This window comes from Scomber japonicus, chromosome 2 (assembly GCF_027409825.1).
Source record: "Scomber japonicus isolate fScoJap1 chromosome 2, fScoJap1.pri, whole genome shotgun sequence".
Lineage (NCBI taxonomy): Eukaryota > Metazoa > Chordata > Actinopteri > Scombriformes > Scombridae > Scomber > Scomber japonicus.
The window spans coordinates 17,358,532-17,382,117 of NC_070579.1; the positions used below are offsets into that span (position 1 = coordinate 17,358,532).

At 41.4% G+C, this 23,586-nt stretch overlaps 1 protein-coding gene across 1 annotated transcript in view; it reads left to right on the forward strand.

Annotated features, from left to right (window-relative positions):
* The window catches only part of bnc2 (basonuclin 2), a 94,471-nt gene extending 72,900 nt beyond the window's left edge, over window positions 1-21,571 (forward strand). The window contains exons 4-10 of the mRNA XM_053330924.1: window positions 10,087-10,655; window positions 10,812-11,444; window positions 11,517-11,654; window positions 11,766-11,975; window positions 12,027-12,500; window positions 20,444-20,865; window positions 20,929-21,571. Of these exons, the coding sequence (XP_053186899.1) occupies window positions 10,087-10,655; window positions 10,812-11,444; window positions 11,517-11,654; window positions 11,766-11,975; window positions 12,027-12,500; window positions 20,444-20,865; window positions 20,929-21,266 (2,784 nt within the window). The 3' untranslated portion in view covers window positions 21,267-21,571. The remainder of the gene's footprint in view (window positions 1-10,086; window positions 10,656-10,811; window positions 11,445-11,516; window positions 11,655-11,765; window positions 11,976-12,026; window positions 12,501-20,443; window positions 20,866-20,928) is intronic.
* The last annotated feature ends 2,015 nt before the right edge of the window (window positions 21,572-23,586 follow it).

The window sequence follows — 23,586 nt, forward strand, 5'->3', positions numbered from 1 at the left end:
TCTAGAGCTTTTCTTGGTGTATAAGTTACAGCACAAAGAGGCAGCACCAGATGGTAATGGTGTTTATTTTTGCAGTAAGTAATCACCATTCTGGAACTTATGACAGTAGACAGGCCCAGGGACCTGGAACCGTGCCCCGAGAGACCCGAGCACCACTTCCTGTTGTACCCACATGATCACAGACGCACACATTCACTCACACACACACATAAACACGTACATCCTCTGGGCCGCTGGCGATGTGAGCCCCTGGGCCACAGGGATAGATGTGTTCTGGCACATAGGTTGGGGTAGTGTAAATTACACTGCAGCTATACTGGCACCCTCCGCCTCCAAGATGAATGAGCCAACTTACATGCCAGGCAACAATTCCAGTGAGGCAGTTTAAAAGCAGGGAGAGTGCACTGTTTGTAATTTGGGACCATTTTACCAACTCAGTGCAGTATTTCACTTTGATAAAATAACAATATTCTTCGCACACACTAATGTGCACTTCTTTCATGTATAATCCAGCGATGGGTGCCCAGTAATTTACAGCCTCATCCTAAAGACACCTTTCTTTCTTGTCCGATATGTACAAAGAAACCACATCTTTTTCTCTCCAGAATAATATTTTTTATGAGATGCTAAGCTACACTTGGAAGAAATTGGGGCCCTAACCACAATTGTATGTATTTCACTTGCTTACAAATACAGTTAATAATTGTGCTTACTGCATTTACTTTCAAACTTTATTGTAGCCTGTATTTTGAAATATATCTAAATTTGTATTTTTTATTTCTGTCACCGTCCTTTCAGAAATACTGCCCTCTTATCTTTTTATTTGTGACTTTTTGTAAAACATAAAAGAAAAGCATCTTGCTAAAACAAAGGACCTAAAATGGAAGCTTGGTTAATTTGTTGTATTTTATTTTGTGCCTTTATTAAAGTATACTATATCAATTCTGTACCTTACTTAACATGTTAGAAATGCAAGGACTTAATTTTATCACTTGCTAAAATATGCACATGCCACTGCCAAAGATTTACCACTTGTTTTCAGATTTAAAAAAAAACAAATGCCCTTAGATTTATTTTACAAAGTGTTTTTTCAAAAGATGAATTGCAGGCACTTCTGCCTTTTTAGACAGCTCAAAGTTTCAATAAACCGAAAAAAAGGAAAGTGAAAACATGTAACAGAGTAACACAGGCCTGATTTAAAACCCAAGATGTTGAAATTTGCATGGTAGGCTGCAGAGCCAAGTAAACTATCAGGGCATAGCCTCTGTCCAGCACTCACTGAAATATATCTGTTCCTCGTGTAATTTCCGAAAACAAAAGTTAACATAATACACTGCCATAATGAATGATTTACAATTACCAAGTACTGAGCAACACATTGTTGCCAATTCGCCAAACAGTCTATATTGCGCATTCCTGGTTAACCCTCAGAAACCAAGGCCTAGTCTGGACCCTTGGCTGTCATTACTGTCTTTCAGAGACTGTAGCGGCCTCAGTAGCAGGCTATAACAGTCTTAAAGCTGGAGTGAACATACTGATATCTGATGAAACTAGATGACCTTAGGCACATACTGGTATCAACAATGCCATGCTAGTTTGTCAGGAAAAAAAAAAATAAGGCTAAATAAGGCCCCAAAGTTAGGCTAACTTTTGGTGAGGGTAAAATAGCATGTTCATTTTAAAAGGGGTCATTTGACCGCTCACCTCAAGATATCTGAATAAAAATGGGTTCTATGGCTACCCATGAGTCGCCCCTTAACAAACATGCCTGTTTTATGCTAATCCAATGCAGCAACCATGACGTTTTTTGCATATAGTAAAATGAGTAATTTTCGCCTATTCTAAAAATTGGTGTATTTGAATATTTCTGCATACTAAGTCCCTAAACAGTCTTGGAATTGCATATATTGGGAATGACTGGAACGCTGAGATCCTTGTGGATTTAACGAGCCCAATTGCATTCATTTGTGATGATGTCAGTCCCCATAGTAGCCATTTCATCAAAGTGACACCATTTGAAACTTTACCTTACTGTATAAAATGACTTCTTGTGACCTCTAGGATAATCACATACAACCACAAATAGAGACCTGGGGCATTCAGAGGTTGTATGGCTTTCCTCGGTACAGTGTACTGACAATAAGGAAGAGTTTCAGAGCAATTTCCAGAACAGAAGTGGTTGCCATCCAATCACCGAAAAATACAATTACTTACAGAAATACCCAAATGTTTTTACTATGTTTCCTCAAAGCCTTGTTGTCTTAATGTGGTATTTTGGAGGGATTTTTTTATCAGTTCTCGAATAGTCAAAAATGGCTACATTTTGCAACAAATCTGTGTAAGAAATGATATGCCCAAAAATTGGTGCAAAAACTTGTGAGACATAATTGAGCATGGGAAAACATCATATACTTTCATCATCATGTTCAAAGCCCCTATTGGCTCTAAACTTTCAAAATTTCAATAGGCGCCTAACCCAAGATCAATGTTTATAACAGATTTATGACTAGAAAATCTTGACATACGGTGCTGAGCTGCATCTCAAATTAATCTTTCACTTTTATTAATGATTTCACTTCTATGTGGCATATGCTGTTGACCTGCTATGTCCCCATAAATATCTCCTGTCCCCCTTTATAAAAGACAAGAATGGGTGTATAGTGGGTCTCTTAGGGTTAACATGACAGAGACAGACTCCTTTGGGGCACCCAGACCCCTGGTGGCCTTTCCCTCGTATGTGAGTCAGGCAGGCAGTGAAATACAGTCGCGTAAAAGAGCGGAGAGGAGGGAAGGTACCAGAGAGAGAGAGACTCGAGTTAATGGTCTTGCATCTTCCTGGCAGCATGTCAATAATGGCTCTGATCACATTAAGTAAAGAGTCCATTAGCTTATTCTCTTTCCTCCTGCATGCTCCATAGCAAAAGCACAAGAGAAAGCTGAAAAGCTCCTCTAATGCAGTGTGTCTGGGTGTTACAGACACCTCTATCTGTTCCCATCTAGACCAAAACAAAATGACTTGGGGAGTTTTACCTACACTACAATCCATTATCCATTCACATCTATTTCCTTTTACACAGCAGCATGAAAGTGATGTGTGGATTATTTTGATTGTGTGTAGATCACTGTTACACTCCAGGTAGTACAGAGGAAAATGAATACATTTTTGCAACCAGGGCTGCCAGTTTTGGACTTTTATGCACAATATAGTCACAAACAACTTGTCACATATTGAATTTCAACTTCTTGTGTATAGGTTTCATTGGTAGCAAATACAGATTTATACATATATTAGTTTCTGTGTTTAACTTTATTTTTTGGCACTGCAGCTCAACAAAGACTGTGTTTTACTACCCATTACTAGTCGGATGATATAATGTGATAAGGGGCGGGTATTACACCAAAGAGGAACAGCAATGTCTGATACATCAAGACACAGTACAAACATGCAACTACGTGGCCAAAGAGCAAATTGTGAGCATATGTTAATGCACCTTTTCTGCAACGGCCTCCTGCCAAAATAGTAATCAAGACAAAGGAGATGTGATATAAGCGAGAGAGAAAAGCAGGTTGTCAGCCCCACCACCCCCCACCCCCCTGCATCTCTACCAATACACACACATTGGACAGACAGACCATTTCTCAGCCGCCTCACTGCTCTCTATTGGCCCTGGAGGGAGCACAGCGGCCCCCACATCTGTCTCCCAGGCCCACGACAGACCTGGCTGCTACATCCAGACCCAGCAGATCACACGAATCATCCTCAATTAATGTGAACCATCAGGCATTCCCTCGCTGCTTCTATCACTCCACCCCTCTTCTCTGAGGCATCCCCTCTAGCTTAGTGCTAGGTCTGCTGAGTTTTACACATTGACCATGGCTACGGTTCCTTAGCACAGTTGGGTGAGGCAAGCCAACATTATTGTGTATGCTTTGTGAAGAGACAGGGAATCAATACATCAGTTCAGACCCAGACACTGCTCACATGTAAGTGCTGCGAGGTGGTTCTTCAGAGGTTCTGAACTCAGAGAACAGTCGACTTTGCTCTGCAGTACACCAGGGCCTGAAATGGTTTCCATGTGCCGCCCCATCTGCACCTCTGCTGGGTTGTGGCCAAAGACTGTCCTTTCCACTTTTTAAAGATGCTGAGGGACAGCTTTAAAACAAAGAGGGTGGTGATGGTAGTGGTGGAGGTCAGGGGGGTTGGATGAATCAGAGGTTAGACAACCTTTTTTTTTTTTTTTTTTTTAAATGACGGGTTTGTTCTCAAAAACAGATAATGAAAAAAGACAACTCAGTGGGAGAAGAAACGGAAACTGTTTACTAAAGGCCACCTGGAAACTGGGATGTGCCAGATTGTGACTCACCCATCTGTGGTAAAGTCCTCTATAATATCCTCCTCGATCCCCTCCCCATTCTCACAGTCTGGACTGCACTATAAATCTCACTCCAGTCGATTAGTGTGCCCTTAGCAACAACTAACACAGTGTCATGAATTTTTAACCAAAGCTATGAGTTAAATCAGGTTGAGGGGTGAAGGTAGGGTATCTTGCAGCCTGTCTGTTGATCAGTGAGTCTAGCCCAGTGAAATAGCCCTATAGCCTCCTCACATTTACTCACACCGAAGGCCAGCAAACTGAAATCTCTGGCACTGATGAGCATAATATTGACCAAGACAATGCCTTTTGCTTGGTTGTTAATTAAATGATAAAGTAGAAATCAAGCACGGAACTTACAAAGACTATTGTGTGTAAGTAAAGATTGTAGAGATTGTATTTGGCTTATTTGTTGACGCTTCTGGGATGCACAAATTAATAAAAGTAAAAAAATTAGCATAAGGGTCTGTAAGATACTACAGTATACATTTTCAGCAGCTGTTTGAACTACTGTACGTCATTCCTTACCAAATTGTAACTGCAAATTGTCACTCATTAAAACCAGACCACTCTTTTAGGGAGGCATCAAGACTGTCTGCTGACACCAGTCTGCTATTCTTTGCACAATACTCTGCAGAGATCCCAGAGAGATAGAGTGGGAAAGTTTAAGAAAAAAAAGAATTGTTTGGCTGCTATTTGTAATTTTTTTTCTTGCAATCTGATTTTGGAAGACAGTAGTAAATCACAGAATACTGTAATCTACTACAGATTTTCTTTGCCCCTCCTACATATGATTCAAAAGGTTTTGTGTAATCACATCCTGGAAAGCAGAAGGTGACAGAATTATTATGGATTGGTCCAGTGGGAAGCTGTTGTATCTGTCTTTGATGATAGGACGACATGTTTTTACTGCTACATTGTTGATTATGAAACCATATTCATTGTGATCTTGCTGTAGGTAATGAGTCATGAGTAAGGCCTCAACGATCCAAGACAGAGACACAAGCTGTTGGGTCACATCCAAAAATAAATTCTTTTGATGTGTAGATCATAAATGAGGAGTTTATCGTGATCACAGAGTGCAAATTTCAACCTCTATGATTCTTACAAATGTCCTCCACCCACGTCTGGACGCAGCTACTGATTTCCCCATGGTCCATCACAGGGGAAGAAGTAGAGCTGGTTGTTCACACACGACCTCTGACCTGCCACTGGGGAGCCAATGGGCGAGCAGTCTCTGTCTTGGGAGCTCTTGCCCTCTGATGTGATGGCTCCAGGCAGTGGGCTTTACGTGAACCCATCCCCCGTGGCACCTCTCGCCACTAGATCCTCTGCATTATTCATACAGTCGAAGATGGGGTGGGGAGAGAAACAGAATATGGAAAAGGAAGAACCAAGGTTCAAGACCTTCTCAGATCACAAGGAACTTCTGCTTAACCTCCCTTGAAGTGGCGAACACAGGGATACAGCAGTTTTTTTAAGGAACTGGATCTGAAAGCAGGACTGAAGATCAATGGGGATTCCCTTGAGGCTAGGTGGAGATCGCATTCACTGCAAGGTGATTGGTGAATCAATGTGGTTCCCATGGTTCACTTTGCCATTGTGAGAACTGATCCTCCCTATTGCAAGTGATACTGTCTTGTGATCTGTTGAACTGCTCTTATGTTAATGTGGAATCATTGTAGCTGTCATCCTACACTTTGTATTGTACGTATTTTGCATAACACATTTTATTTAGCATATTAACAAGAACATGTAAATAGAAGAGACACTTATTGATAAAGGTCAGAGATCTTGCATCAATAGCTAACATTTTCTCTTTTTGTTATGTGCCTAGCATGGCATCTCTCTCCAATGCTTGCCAATACACTCAGTCACTGAGTATGATAGGTGATGATTAGTGATGAGCATACACATGTTATGCTGTTAATCCCTAATGCACACTATGCAACCTAACAACGCTGCACACCCAGGCTCTTAATACAGCATGGCACATAACCTGCTAATTACATAATTGCCTGATTTGTTTTAACTGACAGTTGTGCCCTGGCCCATGACAAGGCCATCATTCGCTCATCCTCATTGTCAGCAATTTGCAAGGTGGATACCCCACTTCACACCCACTACACAGCATCTAGCACCACCACAGTATTAGAGACAAATGAATGAATTAAGAATGCACTGCAGCAGCAGAGAGACGAAAGAATACAGCCTTTGCTAGATTAATTCTGAGAGACATGGAGGCAGGCAGATAAAATAAACTAACAGCAGCAGGCTGTCCACCAGATAAAGTGGGTACCCCATCATCTCTTTGCTGTAATTATTGACTAATAGTCATTAACCTGGCAAACAGAGGTTTAGCTGTATTGTTTAAAGGACTCTGGGATGCATAATGACAGACTAATATGTCATAGCACTGGGGGAGATGGGGGAGGGGTGGATTAATGAGATTTTACTGGAGGGAGTGTACAAAAAGAGGTGGGGCGCGCCTGGAAAATATAGGGGAAAGAGGGCCACATTAAGCTAATTGGAAGATGAGTGCCTACTTGTAAAAGTGCTTCTAATGGCATATTTGTTTTTCTCACAGCATCACAAGGCTAATGCAGGGGAGTGGAGTTGTGAGACATACTGTAGTAAGGACTACAGGGGCCTGTGTTTGTCTGCAAATATGGGTCAATACATACTTCAGATGCTCATCCTCATATAATAAATGCATATTTTTCTCACCTTTGATTATTTAATACTTTTTATGAGGGTTATCTGCATTAAACATTATTGTCTGTAATTGTAACTTGCAATTATGAGGTGTTGTGTTCCAAAGTACAGTGTTATACATGAGGTACTGCAATGGCTTTTAAGAAACAGCCATGTATTCAAAAATCTGCTTGACATAGAAAACAGCAGTGGTCTCCACATGGACTGAATCTTGTTTGTCTCCTCACATCCTTTTCTAGACTGCTTTTTTACATTTAGGTTGACTCTCTGCTCTAATCATGACCCCAGCCCAAATGCTTGTTGATTGGCCTCCAAAACTCAATTGACCAGTGAACGAGTGCTTGGATAGCCTCCTCTCAGACAGGGTCCAGTGCATAGCAGAACTGCTGACATGTTCTGACAGCTGGCTGGCCCTTCCTAACACTAATGGGTTGCAGCTTGGCCTGTGTCATTGCGTTTTGGCTTTTGTTTGACTTCATGAGTGGGGAAGTGAAGGCAGGGTAGGACTAATGGAGGATGAAATAAATGTCTTAACCCTGTTTGACTCAGTCAGTTATTGAGACAGGGCTGGATAACTGGGTGTTGGTTTGGAGAGCGACTTTGGTCTTGTGGATGTGTAAAAATGTTCAAAGTTATACTTTATATTACCGCAGAGGTTGACACTAATACCTGGCACTTAATAATAGTGCTCAAATTGAAATTACACCCCTTTTGAGAGCGTCTTGTTCTTATAAATTTTATTTATCTCTGTTTTTATCTCAGTTTGAAGAGCTAACATCAAAGTGGGACGTTTAGGAAATTTACATTAAGTACTCTCTATTGCTATTTATATTAATTTTCACAAAACAGAGACATTATTCACAGAAATAATACACATATTGTATTTGTATATGTGTGTCATGCTTCTAATCAAAGTTATAATTTTGGGCAACCTTATTGCATTTACAAGCTTAGCACTCACAAATAAACCTGTTTTGTCACTAGAAAATATTAAAAGACTGGTCCACTTCTTAGAACTACAATTTCTTAAGAGATGTTCGGGTTGTAGATCTATTTAAAGATTCACTTTCTAATTTGCTTTCATTTTTTGTTTCAGTTAAATCAAATGGAAGTACTAATGCCCAGATGGCCATGCAGTATGAAATAATAGTGCCCAGGCTAGAATTTAAAGTCATACCTCCAGGCAAAAACTCCAGAGCGCACACAGAATGAAAGTGTAAAATGTTTTTTAATGTATATTTAACAACAAATACCCCAGAGACTATTGATGTTTCGTCTCAGAAGAATCTATTTCTCCAGTATATCTGAGGGCATGATATGAAACCACTAACACTTTTATTTTCTGTTTTTCTGCTCTTCTTCCTCTGTGTCTCTCCTGTTCTCTCTCTCTTTCGCTGTCTCTCTTTAAACATTTATCTTCTGTTTTCTCCTTACAGGCCCTTTGTGCTTTGTGATGTTGGTTTTTACAGCTTTTTACTCAACAGAGTTACCATTTATCTTTTATAGATGCCAGCAGCTAGCACATAAGAAATGTTACCATTTCACTGTGACTAATTGTCATCGCTTGCGTTACTCCCTTGATGTCACTTGCGTCTGGTCCCCTAGGAACCTGTGTGTGAACTGTACCATTACCACTGTCTCTCTGTCTCTCTCTCTTGTCGATATCTTGTTCACACAAATACCCATACCATCTTATATAACAACGGCAGTGGCAGTAGTTGCAGTATGAGTATAATTTTGTTACGACTTATGTGAAGCAGAAGGAGATGTGGATTCATACATGAGGACAAAATTGCCTCAAATCTGGTAACTCAACCACAAATCAAATGCACAGGCTTTGCCAGTACTCTTTTCCCAGAATCCCTTGTCTCTTATCTCTTGATGTTTGACAATGTGTACATTTGCACAAAGGCTCAGCTTTTATTTCTCAGCCATTTGTAGCACATCTTCGAAAGACACCAGCCAAGTAAAGTCTATTTGGGATAACCTCCAAGTCCCATCAGAGAAATTCGGATCTCTAACGATGGAAATTTGTTTCTCACCATTCCTAAGCCAAAATGCATTTGAATGGCCCAAGGTTATGTAAATTATTGATACTTAATATTTGTGTATTTTACAATTTCACCTCTTTTTAGACATGTATATGTTGTACTGAAGATGCAGTTGACAATTTCCTAGGTGTCATGTTTATTTATAACCAGTATTACAGTATTTCACCATTATGGTGAAATAGGATACACACATCTTAAACCTTACTTAAAAAATCATGATAAATATACAGCCAGGCTAATGTAAAGAACACAAGCTAAATGCCATTATAAAGGCACCCTCGAACATAACCTTAAATAAACATGCGTTTTTCTCTTTGAATGTCCAAAGCCATTGATACACAGAGTACCAGTCCCATCCTCCCTCAAGCATTTCACTGCCTTAGAGATATGATGAAGAACACACTGGAAAAATGCCAACCTAGGTGCGATTAGTGGCTAGCATTAATTATTCTATTATTTCTGTTAGTCATTTTTCTCTGGCTCACTCAATTTTGTAAATATCCCTAGGTACAGTTTGTGTACAGAGGGAGACACAGCTAGAGTTCGCATCTTTTACAAAGCAGTTTTTTCATCCCTACAATGTTGAAAGTTGCAGAGAACTGCTAATAGCCCCACCTCAGTGCTTTTGATTTTTTTTGCTTGAGACTCAATTAAATTCTTGCCTATTCTCATCACTATGTGATTAATGATTGCATTTGCAGCGCTGATTTATAGAAAAAATGAATGAGTAAAAAGTGGATAGGAAAAAGGGACAGTGGAAGAGGGAGATTTTTAACAAAGCTCTGTTAGTTGCTTGTTGCTCCAGGGGCCTCTGAATTTCATGAGCAGAAAAGCTTGCCCTTACAAACTAACCCCTGCTCTATCTTCTCCTTTGACCACACTGATTATGCACAATCAATAATGGTGTGTATTTTTGTCTTCTTTCTTGTCTCTTCTGGGGCATGTAGGATGCTGCAGGCAAGGTGCTGGACCGCTGGACCATCATGTCCCGAGAAGAGGAGATCATCACCCTGCAGCAGTTCCTGCGCTTTGGTGAGACCAAGTCCATTGTGGAGCTGATGGCCATTCAGGAGAAGGAAGGTCAGGCAGTTACAGTTCCCTCCTCCAAGACAGACTCCGGGATTAGGACATTCATAGAAAGCAACAACAGGACCCGCAGCCCAGGGCTCCTACCACATCTGGAAAACAGTAGCCCATCCAGCATTCACCATTTTGAAAATATCCCCAATAGCCTTGCCTTTCTTCTACCCTTCCAGTACATCAACCCAGTCTCTGCCCCAATGCTCGGCTTGCCCCCCAATGGCCTGCCTATGGAGCAATCTGCTCTCCGGCTGCGGGAGCCAAGCCTGCCCAACCAAGTTGAACAGGTGGAGACCAGTGAATCAGAAGTGTCCCTGTCACCCTTCCGCACAGGCCAGAGCCCTAGCCGTGGAGCTCTAGGAGTCATGAACAACATTGAACCCAAGACAGAGCCCAACAACAGGGCATCCCCCATTTCGCCATCTCCTTCCACCCAGCAGGCTCAACAACAGCAGCAACAGCAGACACAGCTCCAGCAGCAACAGCAGCAGGGCCAACAGCAGTCCCAAAATCAATCTCAGCAACCCAACAGCTTGAGTGACCACCAGGTACAACACCACTTTGTAAAAGAAGAGCATTCTAAAAGCATCAGCCACCCCTCTTTTGCTTCCAAGATGCATCGCATGCGTCGCATGGGATCCACCTCACGCAAGGGCCGTGTGTGCTGCAACTCTTGTGGCAAAACCTTTTATGACAAAGGCACACTTAAGATACATTATAATGCTGTACACTTGAAGATTAAACACCGTTGCACCATTGAAGGCTGCAACATGGTCTTTAGCTCACTACGCAGCCGCAACCGCCACAGTGCCAATCCCAATCCAAGGTTGCACATGCCCATGCTGCGCAATAACCGTGACAAGGACCTCATCCGTGCCACTTCAACCACCGGTACACCTGTCATCTCCAGCACCAAGAATGGTGGCTTCACACTCACCAGCCCTGGAAGGCCACCGCTGGGCTTCACAACCCCACCGATAGACCCTATGCTCCAGTCACCTCTGCAAAGCCCACTGGTGTTCCCCTCCCTGAAGTCAGTGCAGCCAGTCCAACCAGTGCCCCCATTTTACCGTACACTACTGTCCCCTGCAGACCTTGTTAGTCCTCCAGTGTCTCTGCCCACCAGTCCGATTCTGCCAACTACCACCAACAGTACCACCCTGATGGACCAGCAACAGCAGATGTTGGCTGCTGCAGCTGTTGCTTCACACAATAATGTTCACATGTCAGAGGCAGGACTCATGTCGCACCGCTTAACTCTACCTAGTTCTAATCATGACCACACCATTGGCAGCAGTGACCCCACGCCCAAAAAGAAGCCTCGTAAATCTAGCATGCCAGTGAAGATTGAGAAGGAAGTGATTGATGTGGCAGATGAATACGAGGACAAAGATGAGGAAAATGATGATGACATCCACCATAATCACCACCATCACCACTCATCACTTCTTCACAACAATGTCAAAATGAATGGAAACTGTAACAGCAACAACAACAGTGGCAGTGGTACTGGGAACCACAGTGGTGGTAGTGGGCAGCAATCCCCTTCCCAGGATGAGATGAGTCCTGGCATAGCTCTTAGAGGCATGATGAGACAAAGTGAAGATGAATGCCGGGAGGGGACTGGAAGTGACAGCAGGGGTGGAAATGATCTTCAAGGCTCAAGTGAGCTACGTTGCATGGACAGCTTCACCTCTGAGGATCAGGACCACGAGAGAGACTTTGAGAATGAGTCTGAAACCTCTGATTCCAAGATGTTTTATCGTGATGAACTGATGGATGTGGAGGAACAGCAAAAACACAGTAGGGGTGGAAGGGGTCTGGACAAGGAACAGGACGATGAGGGTGGTGAGGAAGGCCATTTGAGAAAGGAAATGGATGGAAAGGGCCATTCTTCACCCTCCCCTCATCAGCCTCCTATCAAGATCAAGGAAGAACTCAACGATCCTACTTATGACATGTTTTGCATGAGCCAGTATGGTCTCTACAATGGAGGCATGGCAGCGGCAGCTGCTGCTGCTGCAAGCATGGCTGCTCTGCATGAGAGCTTCATCTCTTCGATGGGCTATGGGGCCAGCCCACCCAAATTCCCTTCTTCTCAATCACCAGAGGGAGACCCACGCTCAAGTCCGGATCCCAAGATCTGCTATGTGTGTAAGAAGAGCTTCAAGAGCTCCTATAGCATGAAACTGCACTACAAGAATGTGCATCTCAAAGAGATGCATGTGTGCACTGTGGCTGGCTGCAATGCGGCTTTCCCCTCCCGGCGGAGCCGAGACAGGTCAGTGCTAGAACTCTGTAATGTCAACAATTTACTTAAATGTAATTACAACAGTTGCAGGTAGGTTCAGTGGAAATGTTTGACTCAATCTGTATCATCTGTTCTAATCAAAATAATAGCACTACTTAAGTCTACAAAATATTCTATTTTTAAGGATATAGCAAATAGATATTTTAATAAATCGATATAAGCATTTTTGAGAGAGATATGCTTTTCAATAACATGTTAATAAGATGTAACTGCAATATTTGATTAGGGTTACATTCACCTGGATATGCATAACACCACTTAATGTCTGCTAACAGTAGACACAAAAAAAATAGATTCAGGGACATCTGCTCCATGTCATGTCAATGTTCAGAAGAGTAGGGTGTCAGGATGAGACACACATACACACACATTCAAACATGCACTAGACCATACCCATCAACCCTCCAGCTGTAGTATGTTGTTTACCTGCCCTCACTACCTCACCTTGTCACAGGGAGGTGGAAAGCGCATACATTAACATAGACAGCGGTTTGTCAAACCACTGCATTTATTAGCGCATTAGGAGGTGAGGCTAGCCATGCTCACCTGGGCTTGTTAGCACATATCAGTCCCACACACTCATTCCTCTGAATATATATACTGTAGCAGTGCTGGCAGCACGTTGATGCCATAACACATGCTGGAGACACATAACATCATCAGTGCCTTGGGCTAGCACAGATGGCTCCCCCATCATGAGAGTAACTTTTAAGTGTTATATTGGCCAGTGTTCAGTTAGGCTTAATGAGTAGGATCTCTTTTTCACAATATTTTATATACTAGTGCAGTGCCCGTGCAAAATCTGCCACAGCGCTATCAATCCACAGCATTTCTATTTTTGACGGAGCCGTTTCTAAATCGCGTCAAGCTTAACAGAGCAGATTGCACCAGACAGGAAGTCAGACACAGAATCAGCATAATAAAACTTCCGTCTTTCAAAGTTTAACAACCCGTACAGCCTCACGATTGTATTTCAGCAACAAACACGAATAAAACAGACAGATAAAGTCAAAATTGGGCCTTTTAGTTGTGCTGCTACTACAGTAATTATGGTAGCCTAAAGGCACTCGTTCGGATTTTATTGGGCTGCCGCAATTACTGTATTAACAGTGCTTCATTTTTGAGTTGACACTGGGCACGGACGGAACAAAAATCGTGGCGCAGCCGTTTTGTGCCGGTGACGGACCCGGTGGAAATCCCGGGCAACTCTGGTCCTGCGCTGTGCTCAGTGCGCTGTGTGAGAGGGGGAGTGGCCAGCGTCTAGAGCGGCAATAGCAAATGTGTGCTTCTTTTACCAATATATATATCTATATCTTTTACATTTCTTATCCAAACAACATCAAACTTGTGTCCGTAGCATGGCACCTGTCACATTTGAACGGTTCGAGAGATATGCAAATAACAGACAGACAGACGGACGTTCCTGTCATTTATAGATGGATATCTGGTAATGATATACAATACAATTATTAATATTAGAGGAAATAAACAGCTGTGTATGCATTCATATTTCAGTCCAATATTACATCCTAAACAACAATACTAACTTGAGTTATACTGGGTTATCTAGTCAACCAACACAGCAGAGACATGGTGTAAAATTGAATTCCTTCAAACCTGTCTAAAATACACACTACTTCTAGCGTGTCAAATACCTCTACTGCTTACTCTCCTTTATGGAACTCACTCATTTTGATTTTTAGGGAGACTAGAGATGAAACAAAAAAATATATCATGTAACATCCATGACAAGTGACACTTTAATTTAACTAAGAGGCAAGTTGCAACTTACTTCATGCTTTCAAATCGGCAAACAAATCTTCCCTGAGGGAACTCTATATTTTTCCTCTGCGTTTTGTCTCACTCACACAATGGCTCTGGCCCCCCCATTATCTCTTCCTCCACCACTGCTTCCTCCCTCCGCCCAAACCCTTTTCCACCCCAAGCCTTTTATTACATTTGTTGTTCTGGTGGCATCTGTTCCTACCACTGTTTGTTCATTAGCATCATGTAAATAGAGCAGGTGACTCTGGGACTCCATTAGAATGGATTTGGGAGGGGAACAGGGGGAGCAGAACAGAAAAAAAGAGTTAGCATTAGTGAAGGTGCAACCCCGCTGCTCACCTGATGCAGCTGTGCCAGCAGCAGCAAGATGGCAGAAGTGTTATTATAGCATGCATTGCCTCAGTGTGGTGTACTGTCACCGTTTGTTAGCTCCCCTCTTTTGACAAGACTTTAAGAATAGAGAATGCTTAAGGCAGTTTTAACACATGCACACACATTATGCACGCTCACTTGCGCACGCTCACATACACATAAACACATGCTGCATGTACAAATAGATAACAGAGAATACAATATGTTCTTGCATACACATTATCTCTTTGTAATTATCCCCCTAATGCTTTAAAACAGTTGTTTTATATAAACAATGAATAACCTTATCAACTTTCAAAAGATAGAAATTCAACATGACAACAGTTTTTAATGATAGCTACACCTAAACTCAAATGAAAGACTAACCTTTCCAGAAACTAGCTCACACGTGGAAAGAGCACCACTGGAAATAGCAGATGTTGTTCAGATATTAATTGATGCTTAGTGGTTATTGTGAATCAGAGTGAAATAAAGTTAAATTCTGATCGCTGCCCTGCTCGTTTCTCTAGTAATACAGCTTTCATTCACATTAGTATCATCTATCTGCGTTGACATCTGCTGCACTGACTCCAATGATGGCTCATGGAAACTTCACTTTACTACAGTTTAAAAGATGGCAGGAGTGAGAATGAAAAAATCATATAAAAAGAAGAGGGCAAAAATATGGTGTGGGGAAGGTGCATTTTCACAAATATGCAGTCAGAGGTTTGGCATCAAAGAAAGGGTTGACTGGAGTGCTTTAGAAAGGCAGAGCAGTTCAAAGATTAGACCACATTGCACATAGAAAAGGTAAAACCTCAACATGAACTCTTATATACTCACTCACTGTGACAGCTTGGATGTGCACATGTGTGTGCAACAGTTTAAGTTCATGATGAGAAACACTAGCATATAAATGCCATTCAAACACAAATAGTGGCAGAACATATGGGGGACAGAGATAACTTTGTAGCGAGGAGGGACAATTACTGCTGTGAACATAATGCATCTTTCAGCCAGGGATGTACAGTATAGCTCTGGGTGGGTGAGACCTAAGCACACTATTGTTTCCATACTTTTTTCTGTGGGGGATAAATTCCTGATAGCACATGGGACATATTACTCTGCTGCTGGTTCAAACAGGGAACAAAACAACTAAAGTAAGAGCATTGCATTGCTAAAGGAATCCTTGGGCTTTGAGACGAGTCAATACAGAAGCCGGGCTCTCATCAAATCTGTCCCTGGATAATCCTCTAATGATATAATGCATGTTTGAGTGTAATGGTAGCAATAAAATCGGAATATAATTTGGTTGTTTTCATAAGACCATTTGCTCTGATATGATTAAGAAACTGCATTCAAAGAGAATTTTACACAAAATAATGTTTAGAATGTTTATTACTAGTAAATTAGGTAAATCAAACTCCATTCTTTTTCCTAATTTAATTTTCTTGTCAACAATGTTGGTGGAACCGTTTAATAAGCAGTTCTTTCCAGTGGTTCACATCAGACATTAGGAATTGATAAAAATAATAATAATTGTAATAATAATTATTACAAAGTAATAATCTTAAAAAACAATTACCATATTTGAACTAATAAAGGGATGGTTAATCTGTTTTGGATGTGCTTTTTATTACAGCTAATTAATATATTCTACAGCAGCTTTGTAATATGTAACCCTGTCTGGCTTCCTCTTCTCAATAACTCCCAAACAGCTGTTTACATCCAGAAACAGGGAAGTATCGTTGCATTTCTGATTAGTCCATTGACTGAGTGAAAAGTCAAAGGCACGTAAACACACCATCAGACAGTGGCATCAAAAGCTCCTGTATCAAAGTGAAGCAGAAAACGTAGGAGAGGTCATTTGATCTACTGAGAAAAACAACCAAAGGCCAATGACATTGTCATAGTAGGGCACACTGTAAATGTATTGCCATGGAAAAAGTATCACAAATGTTTGGATACTTGCCCTTTTACAGTGTAAAACTGCGGGATTACTAAGCACACACACAAACATTTATGCGCATGAATGCTGCACATAATCAGACTCAGGAATACAGGAAGTGATCATTTAATGTGCCCTTGAGCAAGCATATAATGTGTGTATGTTTTTAAGTGTAAAACAGAGAGCAACACAAGAGTACGTGTGTGTGGTTTTACAGTGGAGTGTTTTCTCCCAGTCTCCTGGCCGTCGGCTGCACGGAGGTGAATCATTGCATATTTATTGTGGAGAGTGAGCTGCGTCGGCAGAAGAAGCTGTATGATAAACTGCTAGAAAGGCACGCGTACCAGTAATCATCATCATTATTAGACTTGTTAATCATATCGGTGATAAGAGTTTACCTTGCTTATCTAATTTTTATCAGCCTATCCTGCTTCTTTTTTTTTAACCTTCACTCCAACATTTTAACCCGATGCCTCTATGTCGCTACTACAACTAAGGTGCCTTCCTAGTTCACGTTCCCATGTTGCAGCGGTGCACAGCTCACAATCCCGGCATGGGCCACTGCAAATGGAGAGAGTGAAGGTTAATTATGTTGGAGAGTCTCTTTCCTTCCCTCTCCTTCCTCTCTCTGTCTCCCTCCCTTTCCCTTGGTCCCCTCACTGCATGTGGGCCCAGCTCCGCTACTCGACAATCAGCTCTGTTTGTCTGTTATAAACAAAGGGCACACTGCTCATAGAGAGAATATGTTAGCAAAGCCACTCACCCCAGTTCAAAATATAAGCTAATTAAAAATAGGCACGCTTGAAATATTCCATCCCTTTGGTTTATCACTGACAGTTTTCCTATGATGTATTTTTAGGAGAATAAGGGGAATTATTATACACTTTGATTAATAACATATAGAGCCTTCTGCAAGTACACTGTCATTAATAGAATTCTAGTTCAAATCTGAGTAATATGAGGTCATTTTAAATTATAACTTGTACATAAAATGTTATTCATGTGATATTTAATGAATATTTAATATCTATCCACTCGTTTATTAGATTATCCTCAAATCACTGTAGCCTTTGTTGTTCAACAGACTGAAACAATGCAAAGCAGATACAGCAGTGACAGAGAGTGATAAATGTTACTAAAACTCTTGTCCTCCCACTTACACCCAAAACCTCATAACACACCCCAAATGACAGAAAAGACAAAGAACCACTGGTGTCAGTTTAATACCACTCAACCCTCCATCTCATTTACACATTATGAGTCATTTAGACAACATACACACATACACATGTATACACACACATACGCACTGACACAAAAACAAGGGCAAGGGCCATCACATGAACCTAAAGATGATTAACGCCGAATTGGGACAGGCACACTCTCGCTCTACCTCCTCTGCACAGACAAAAATGGGCTCTCTGGAGGCCTCCCCCATCTTTTGGGCGAAGATGAGACTGTCAAATTGGTTTGCCAGCCACATTACTGGCCAACAGGGAGGTGGAGATGGAGGAAGGGGGGTGGCGGTGGTTGGGGCGGGGGTCGGCTAAGGAGTTGGGTTTGGGGGAGGAAAGACAGAGTATACTGAAGTGGAGTGATGGAAGTGGAGGAATGGAGGGGAGTGGGAAATGGGGCAGAAAGTCTAAATCTGATAAATGAAGGGATAAGTGCATTATGCCCACTGTGTCTGGATTCTGCTGACATATTTAGATTTTTTAGAGAAAGAAGATATTACCAACACAAGGTTTAAATTATAATGTTTATGCAAATGATCAGAGATTGAGATATTTTCCTCTTCTGCAGTTCTTAAAATGATGGTTAAAAATGATAAATAGATTTTTTTTCTGCCACTTATTTTTGTATGTTATTTGCATATATCTATACATGGATAACAAGATCATAATGAATGTGAATATTGTTCATAGATATTGTTGTAGTATTCTAACAATGTGGTGTGCATTTTGAGTATTTACAATGGCTACTGTAGCTATAGTGCAGACTACTACTTACTGCATGACATTTAGCATGTTTGACTTTAATATCTTAAAACTGAGGTAGCCATGGTTAACTTAGAGCTTATTAGCAGTGAGAAGGTGTTGTTATAGAGATGGAGACATGTTGCAAAGGACCTGCCTACCTGAGCATCATCAACAGCATCCTGAAATTCAGGCTTAACTGAGCAAATCTATGGCCTCTCTGATATCAAAGCCTTGTAGTTGGAATCACTGCAGTGGAAATTAAGGAAAAACATGTCCATTTCTTTATATACTGATTACAGCATGCTTCAAACTGCCTAGAAACACTCTGGCCTCCCACAGCCAAACGTCCACACATGCATTTGACTAGACAGGGATGCAACACCACAGGCATTGAATCATGACTCCCATATTTTATCCATAAGCTAACGCCATATGGGTGCAACTGTACTATCAAAGGATAAAGAAGAACAAAGGATTTATATAGTCTTTTTGAACAAAGTCCCACTATATGGAAGTAGTATATTTTCTGTTTTTCACACACACACACCTACAAACAGACACAAGCACGTATAAATACACACACACATGCAGTGACAGCCACGGCCAATCGATTTGCCACGCTCTCTCTCCTCAATGCTGACAATGCTCGAGTGGACGGGCTCCTGGTTGCCTGGTTCACAGAAAAGGGTCCCTCAAATGAATGTATTTTTACCTCTTGCAGGACAATGTCGGATAGGGAAGTAAATAATTAAAGGAAAGGGACCCTTTTTGACTGCATCAACCCTGCCACTGCTGGTAAGCTCTACTATCCATTGTGACTCCATTTTTGCCCGTCCTGATTCAGGATGACCCTTTTCTTTTCTTTTTTTAAATTTTTGTTTTGTTATACACACATGTGCCCTCCCTGCATGGAAACCCCTCACATTAAAAGGCACTGAGTGTATGCATATTTTCTTATTTGATTTAAGTGCTGACCTGATATGAGAGGAGTGGGCCTTGTGTATGTCATATATGACGCTGGTCATTAGTTGCTTAAGTTTCCTTTCTGTGTTATGCAGTTTTATTGTGACATGTGTGGCGTGGGTACCCTTTTTCTTAGTCCAACCTGGCAACTGTGAAATTGGAGTGAAAAAGCATTGAATTAGATTTTTCAGGCCCATTTCACCTTGCATCCTTTAGCATGGCTTTGTATGTTAACTGAAACCCACACTAATCGTATCTTGGCTTAAGCATGGCACTTGTTACTGAGTTTCTTTCATCAGGTGTAGCACAATGTGTGATACAGTTTGCCTTGTGTTTGGGAAAAAATGCCCATCTTAATTAAATCCAGGGCTACATAAAGACATGTTCATTGAGGTGCTCGATTAAGCCACCTCCAATAGGGAACGAATGCGATAATGCTGTCAGGGCCTAGTGCTAATATGCTATCCAGTTCCCCTCGATTATCACATTACCACAGCTCGAATCAATTGATAAACTCCCATTCAATATGGTGGAGTATTTAATTGAGTCAGAGTCTATTGGATTTGAGGGCTGTGCAGTGCAGACATGCTGACAGCAGTAAACACTAGCAGGATGCTCTCTCTCTGTGCTATGTTAGTGCACTTTTCTGAGGAGAGCTGCAGGGTGGATTTCTCTCTCTGTGTGACTGTCTGTGTACCTCGACTGATAGTAACAATAGTTGCACATGTAGCTGTTCTTGCATATTGAATCTTTCTAGTCTAATACCATTTTAGAGAAGTAAGAAAATTGTATGAAGAATCTGTATTGCAACATGGTAGCCTTTTTTTAAAGTGTTTTTTTTATACATTGGCAGCATTCTTATCTGTAACTATGTTTTCCTACATTAGGCACAGCTCCAACATTAACCTGCACCGCAAACTGCTGACCAAAGAGCTGGACGACATTGTCCTGGACCCCCAACTAACGCCACTGCCCAAGGACCTGCGAGCCGAGATACTGGCCAAGATCTACGCTGGGCACCACATGGGCTTGGACCCTATGACCGGGATGGGCATCGGAGGCGCCAGCTTCGGGCCCACCGGCCTAAACCATGATGCCCGTTCCCCCATGAGCAATGAGTATCCCCATCACCCTCTCAACCACCACCTTAAAAACCACCACACCAACGGCTTCTCCCAGGGCCAGCCAGACGACTACATGGTGTTGGACCTGAGCACTACATCTAGTGTTCAATCCAGCAGCAGTGTCCACTCCTCACATGAGTCAGATGAGGGCAGTGATGAAGGCATCCTATTGGATGACCTGGAGGAGGAGGAGGAGGGAGAAGAGGATGAGGAGGAGGGCAACAGTGAGGGGGAGGACTGCTCCCAGCGTGCCGCGGGCCGGGGTGAAGGGAGGCATCAGGATGAGACTGGAGAAATAAGAGGAGGAGGACAAGGTGATGAATTGGAACCTTCCTCCTCGCCATTCCTCCTTTCGTCCACTGGGGGCAGTAACAGTGGCAGTGGGATCCTCTGCAACATCTGCCATAAAATGTACAGCAACAAAGGGACCTTGCGTGTGCACTACAAGACTGTGCACCTGCGCGAGATGCACAAGTGCAAAATCCCTGGTTGCAACATGGTGTTCAGCTCTGTGCGCAGCCGTAACCGACACTCTCAGAACCCCAACCTTCATAAAAACATACCCTTCTCTACAATAATAGACTAAATAATGACTTGATATTCTATCCTCCTGTCAGTATGCCCGCTCCTCCCTTCATCCCTCATCTTAATTCCTCCTCAAATTAGCTTTTAACCCCAGCCCAGAGCCATCAAATACAAGCTAAATGCCTGTATGCCTCCTGCCCATCCTCTGACATTTCTATGTCCCTCTATAAAATTAATTGACTCTAAATACAGTTTATTATTGTGACCTTTGACTTTTCCTTCTTTGGAGGAACAGGATGACACTCTTGAGCATGGAGTTTGCTTTATAACAAAACTCCAGTTTCATAAGCCCCTCCATCTTTCCTTTCAAACTGCTCCCCACTTTGTTTTTCATGTCCGTCTCCAAAGAATCTATTCAAACTCTTATTTGTGACTTTGCCTGCAGAAATGATAGTATTAAAAAAAAAGAAAATCTTCTTGTTGTATTTGTGTAATGATAGCTTTTAAATGAACCCCTTACAAAAGCATGACAGCTTCATTTGTAAATAATGTCCCAAGAGGCTTTTGGTGTAAAAGAGTTGTGTTGATGGTTGTTTGCTTCTTTTTTCTCTCTCTTTATGGTTTTATGTTACAGTCCAGTACAATACTTCCAGCTTTAGGCAAGAAAGAGGTAGCATCTTACTAGCTTGACTCATTTATGTTAGCTTCAAAGACACATTTTAAACTGAGTCCTAGGAAAAAAAAGAATATCATGTGACTTGTTTTATCTACTTGTTAGATATTCAGAGGTTGCCGGCATGCTCTTTTAGGCTCCTACACTGATATCATTCTCTGTATTTCTATTGATTTTTATTTGTCTGTTATGTTTATGAGCTTTAGTATACCAATTCAGTTTTTGCACTTTGCATCTATACAAGGGGATGTGTAATATTATTATAATGAGGACTTTTGCAATGGTGAGTTTAGGTGTTGTTCGGGGTCATTGATGGCTACAGCGCCAGGGGAAATGACAGAACCTTCAACATACTTGTGCCAGTTTCTTTTTGCACGCGCTCAGTTTCAAACACAGTTTCACAACAGAAAACATTAAGAAAATGTCCTCCACATACAAAACTCAAGATCTTCCCCCCATTGCTAGGCCAGGTGTGACTGAATATAAACTGCTGTTTCACAAACACAAAGATTTTAAATACTGATGAATTATCTCCTCATGTTTTGTTTAAGGAGTAATCTGTGTATGGTTGCCAGTTATCACAAATAATAATTCAGAAGTTGAGTGGGGTAATTTGTTTAAAGCATGAAAATATTGTGACATTGTCAAACAAGATAATCAATTAATAATGAAATATGACTGTCCCTTGGATTTGACAAAAAAGAAAGTAGAGTGGGAAAAAAAGAAGAAATAGTCCTTCAACTGTGACCAAATCAAAAGTGTTTGGCTAAGAAAAGCTCTTTCAGTGTGACATTGTACTTAAATCATGCCCCATTGGATTGATATGATGCACTTGAGTCTTAAATCTTTTGCTGTGATATCTTAGGTATCAGTTTCCATTGCTGAGTGTTGGCTACAAATGTACTCTATGAAAAATGTTGCCATTTTCCTGGCATTTTTAACATGTCCATGACTGTCTTACGGTACAAATATTTCCAGAAACTGGGCAAAGTAGCCAAGGGAAGGGGTATTTATTGGTGGGTGATATATCCTCATGGAGAATTTTTTGTCCAGTATGAGAATATTTTTTGTAAAAAGACAAAAAATAGAGATTGTTCCTCAGTTTGACTTGTTTATCAATGTATTAGCAATGCCATGTGTTACTATACAAGGATATCTTCTCTTACTTGACTGGTGCTACACACAGAGGGAAAATATGCAGTGTTATGTGGTGTGCTGTACAGTATTCACAACATCTTACATCCATAACAGTGTTGAGTTCCATTTGTTTCATACTTAAGCCATTTTGCAATATAGACATGACCTATTCTAGTGAAATATTTCATGCCTTTTTTTAAAGACTCAACCTATATGACACATGCAGTTTTCAGTCCTCTCTTCTCAGAGATAAAGAGAGCAAGACAGAGAGCTGAGGCTGATAGAAAGGTTGCGGAGGTGGAAGGCTGACTAGGGAGGAAAGGATGACAGCAACGATCATTAAAAATGTGCTGCTTCTCCGTTACCTGGAGGCGTCCCTGCCATTCCAGCTTCTTCTGTCTAATAACTCACTTGTCACTTTGTTACACTGCCAGATGCCGAGGTTGCTGACAAGACTGTGACACTGACAGAAAGAGAAAAAGAAGGAAAGTCGTAGTGTGCTTTGAACAATTCAATGTGACTCATTCAATTTAGTTGAATTCAATTAATCTATTCATTTTCTTTGTGATTA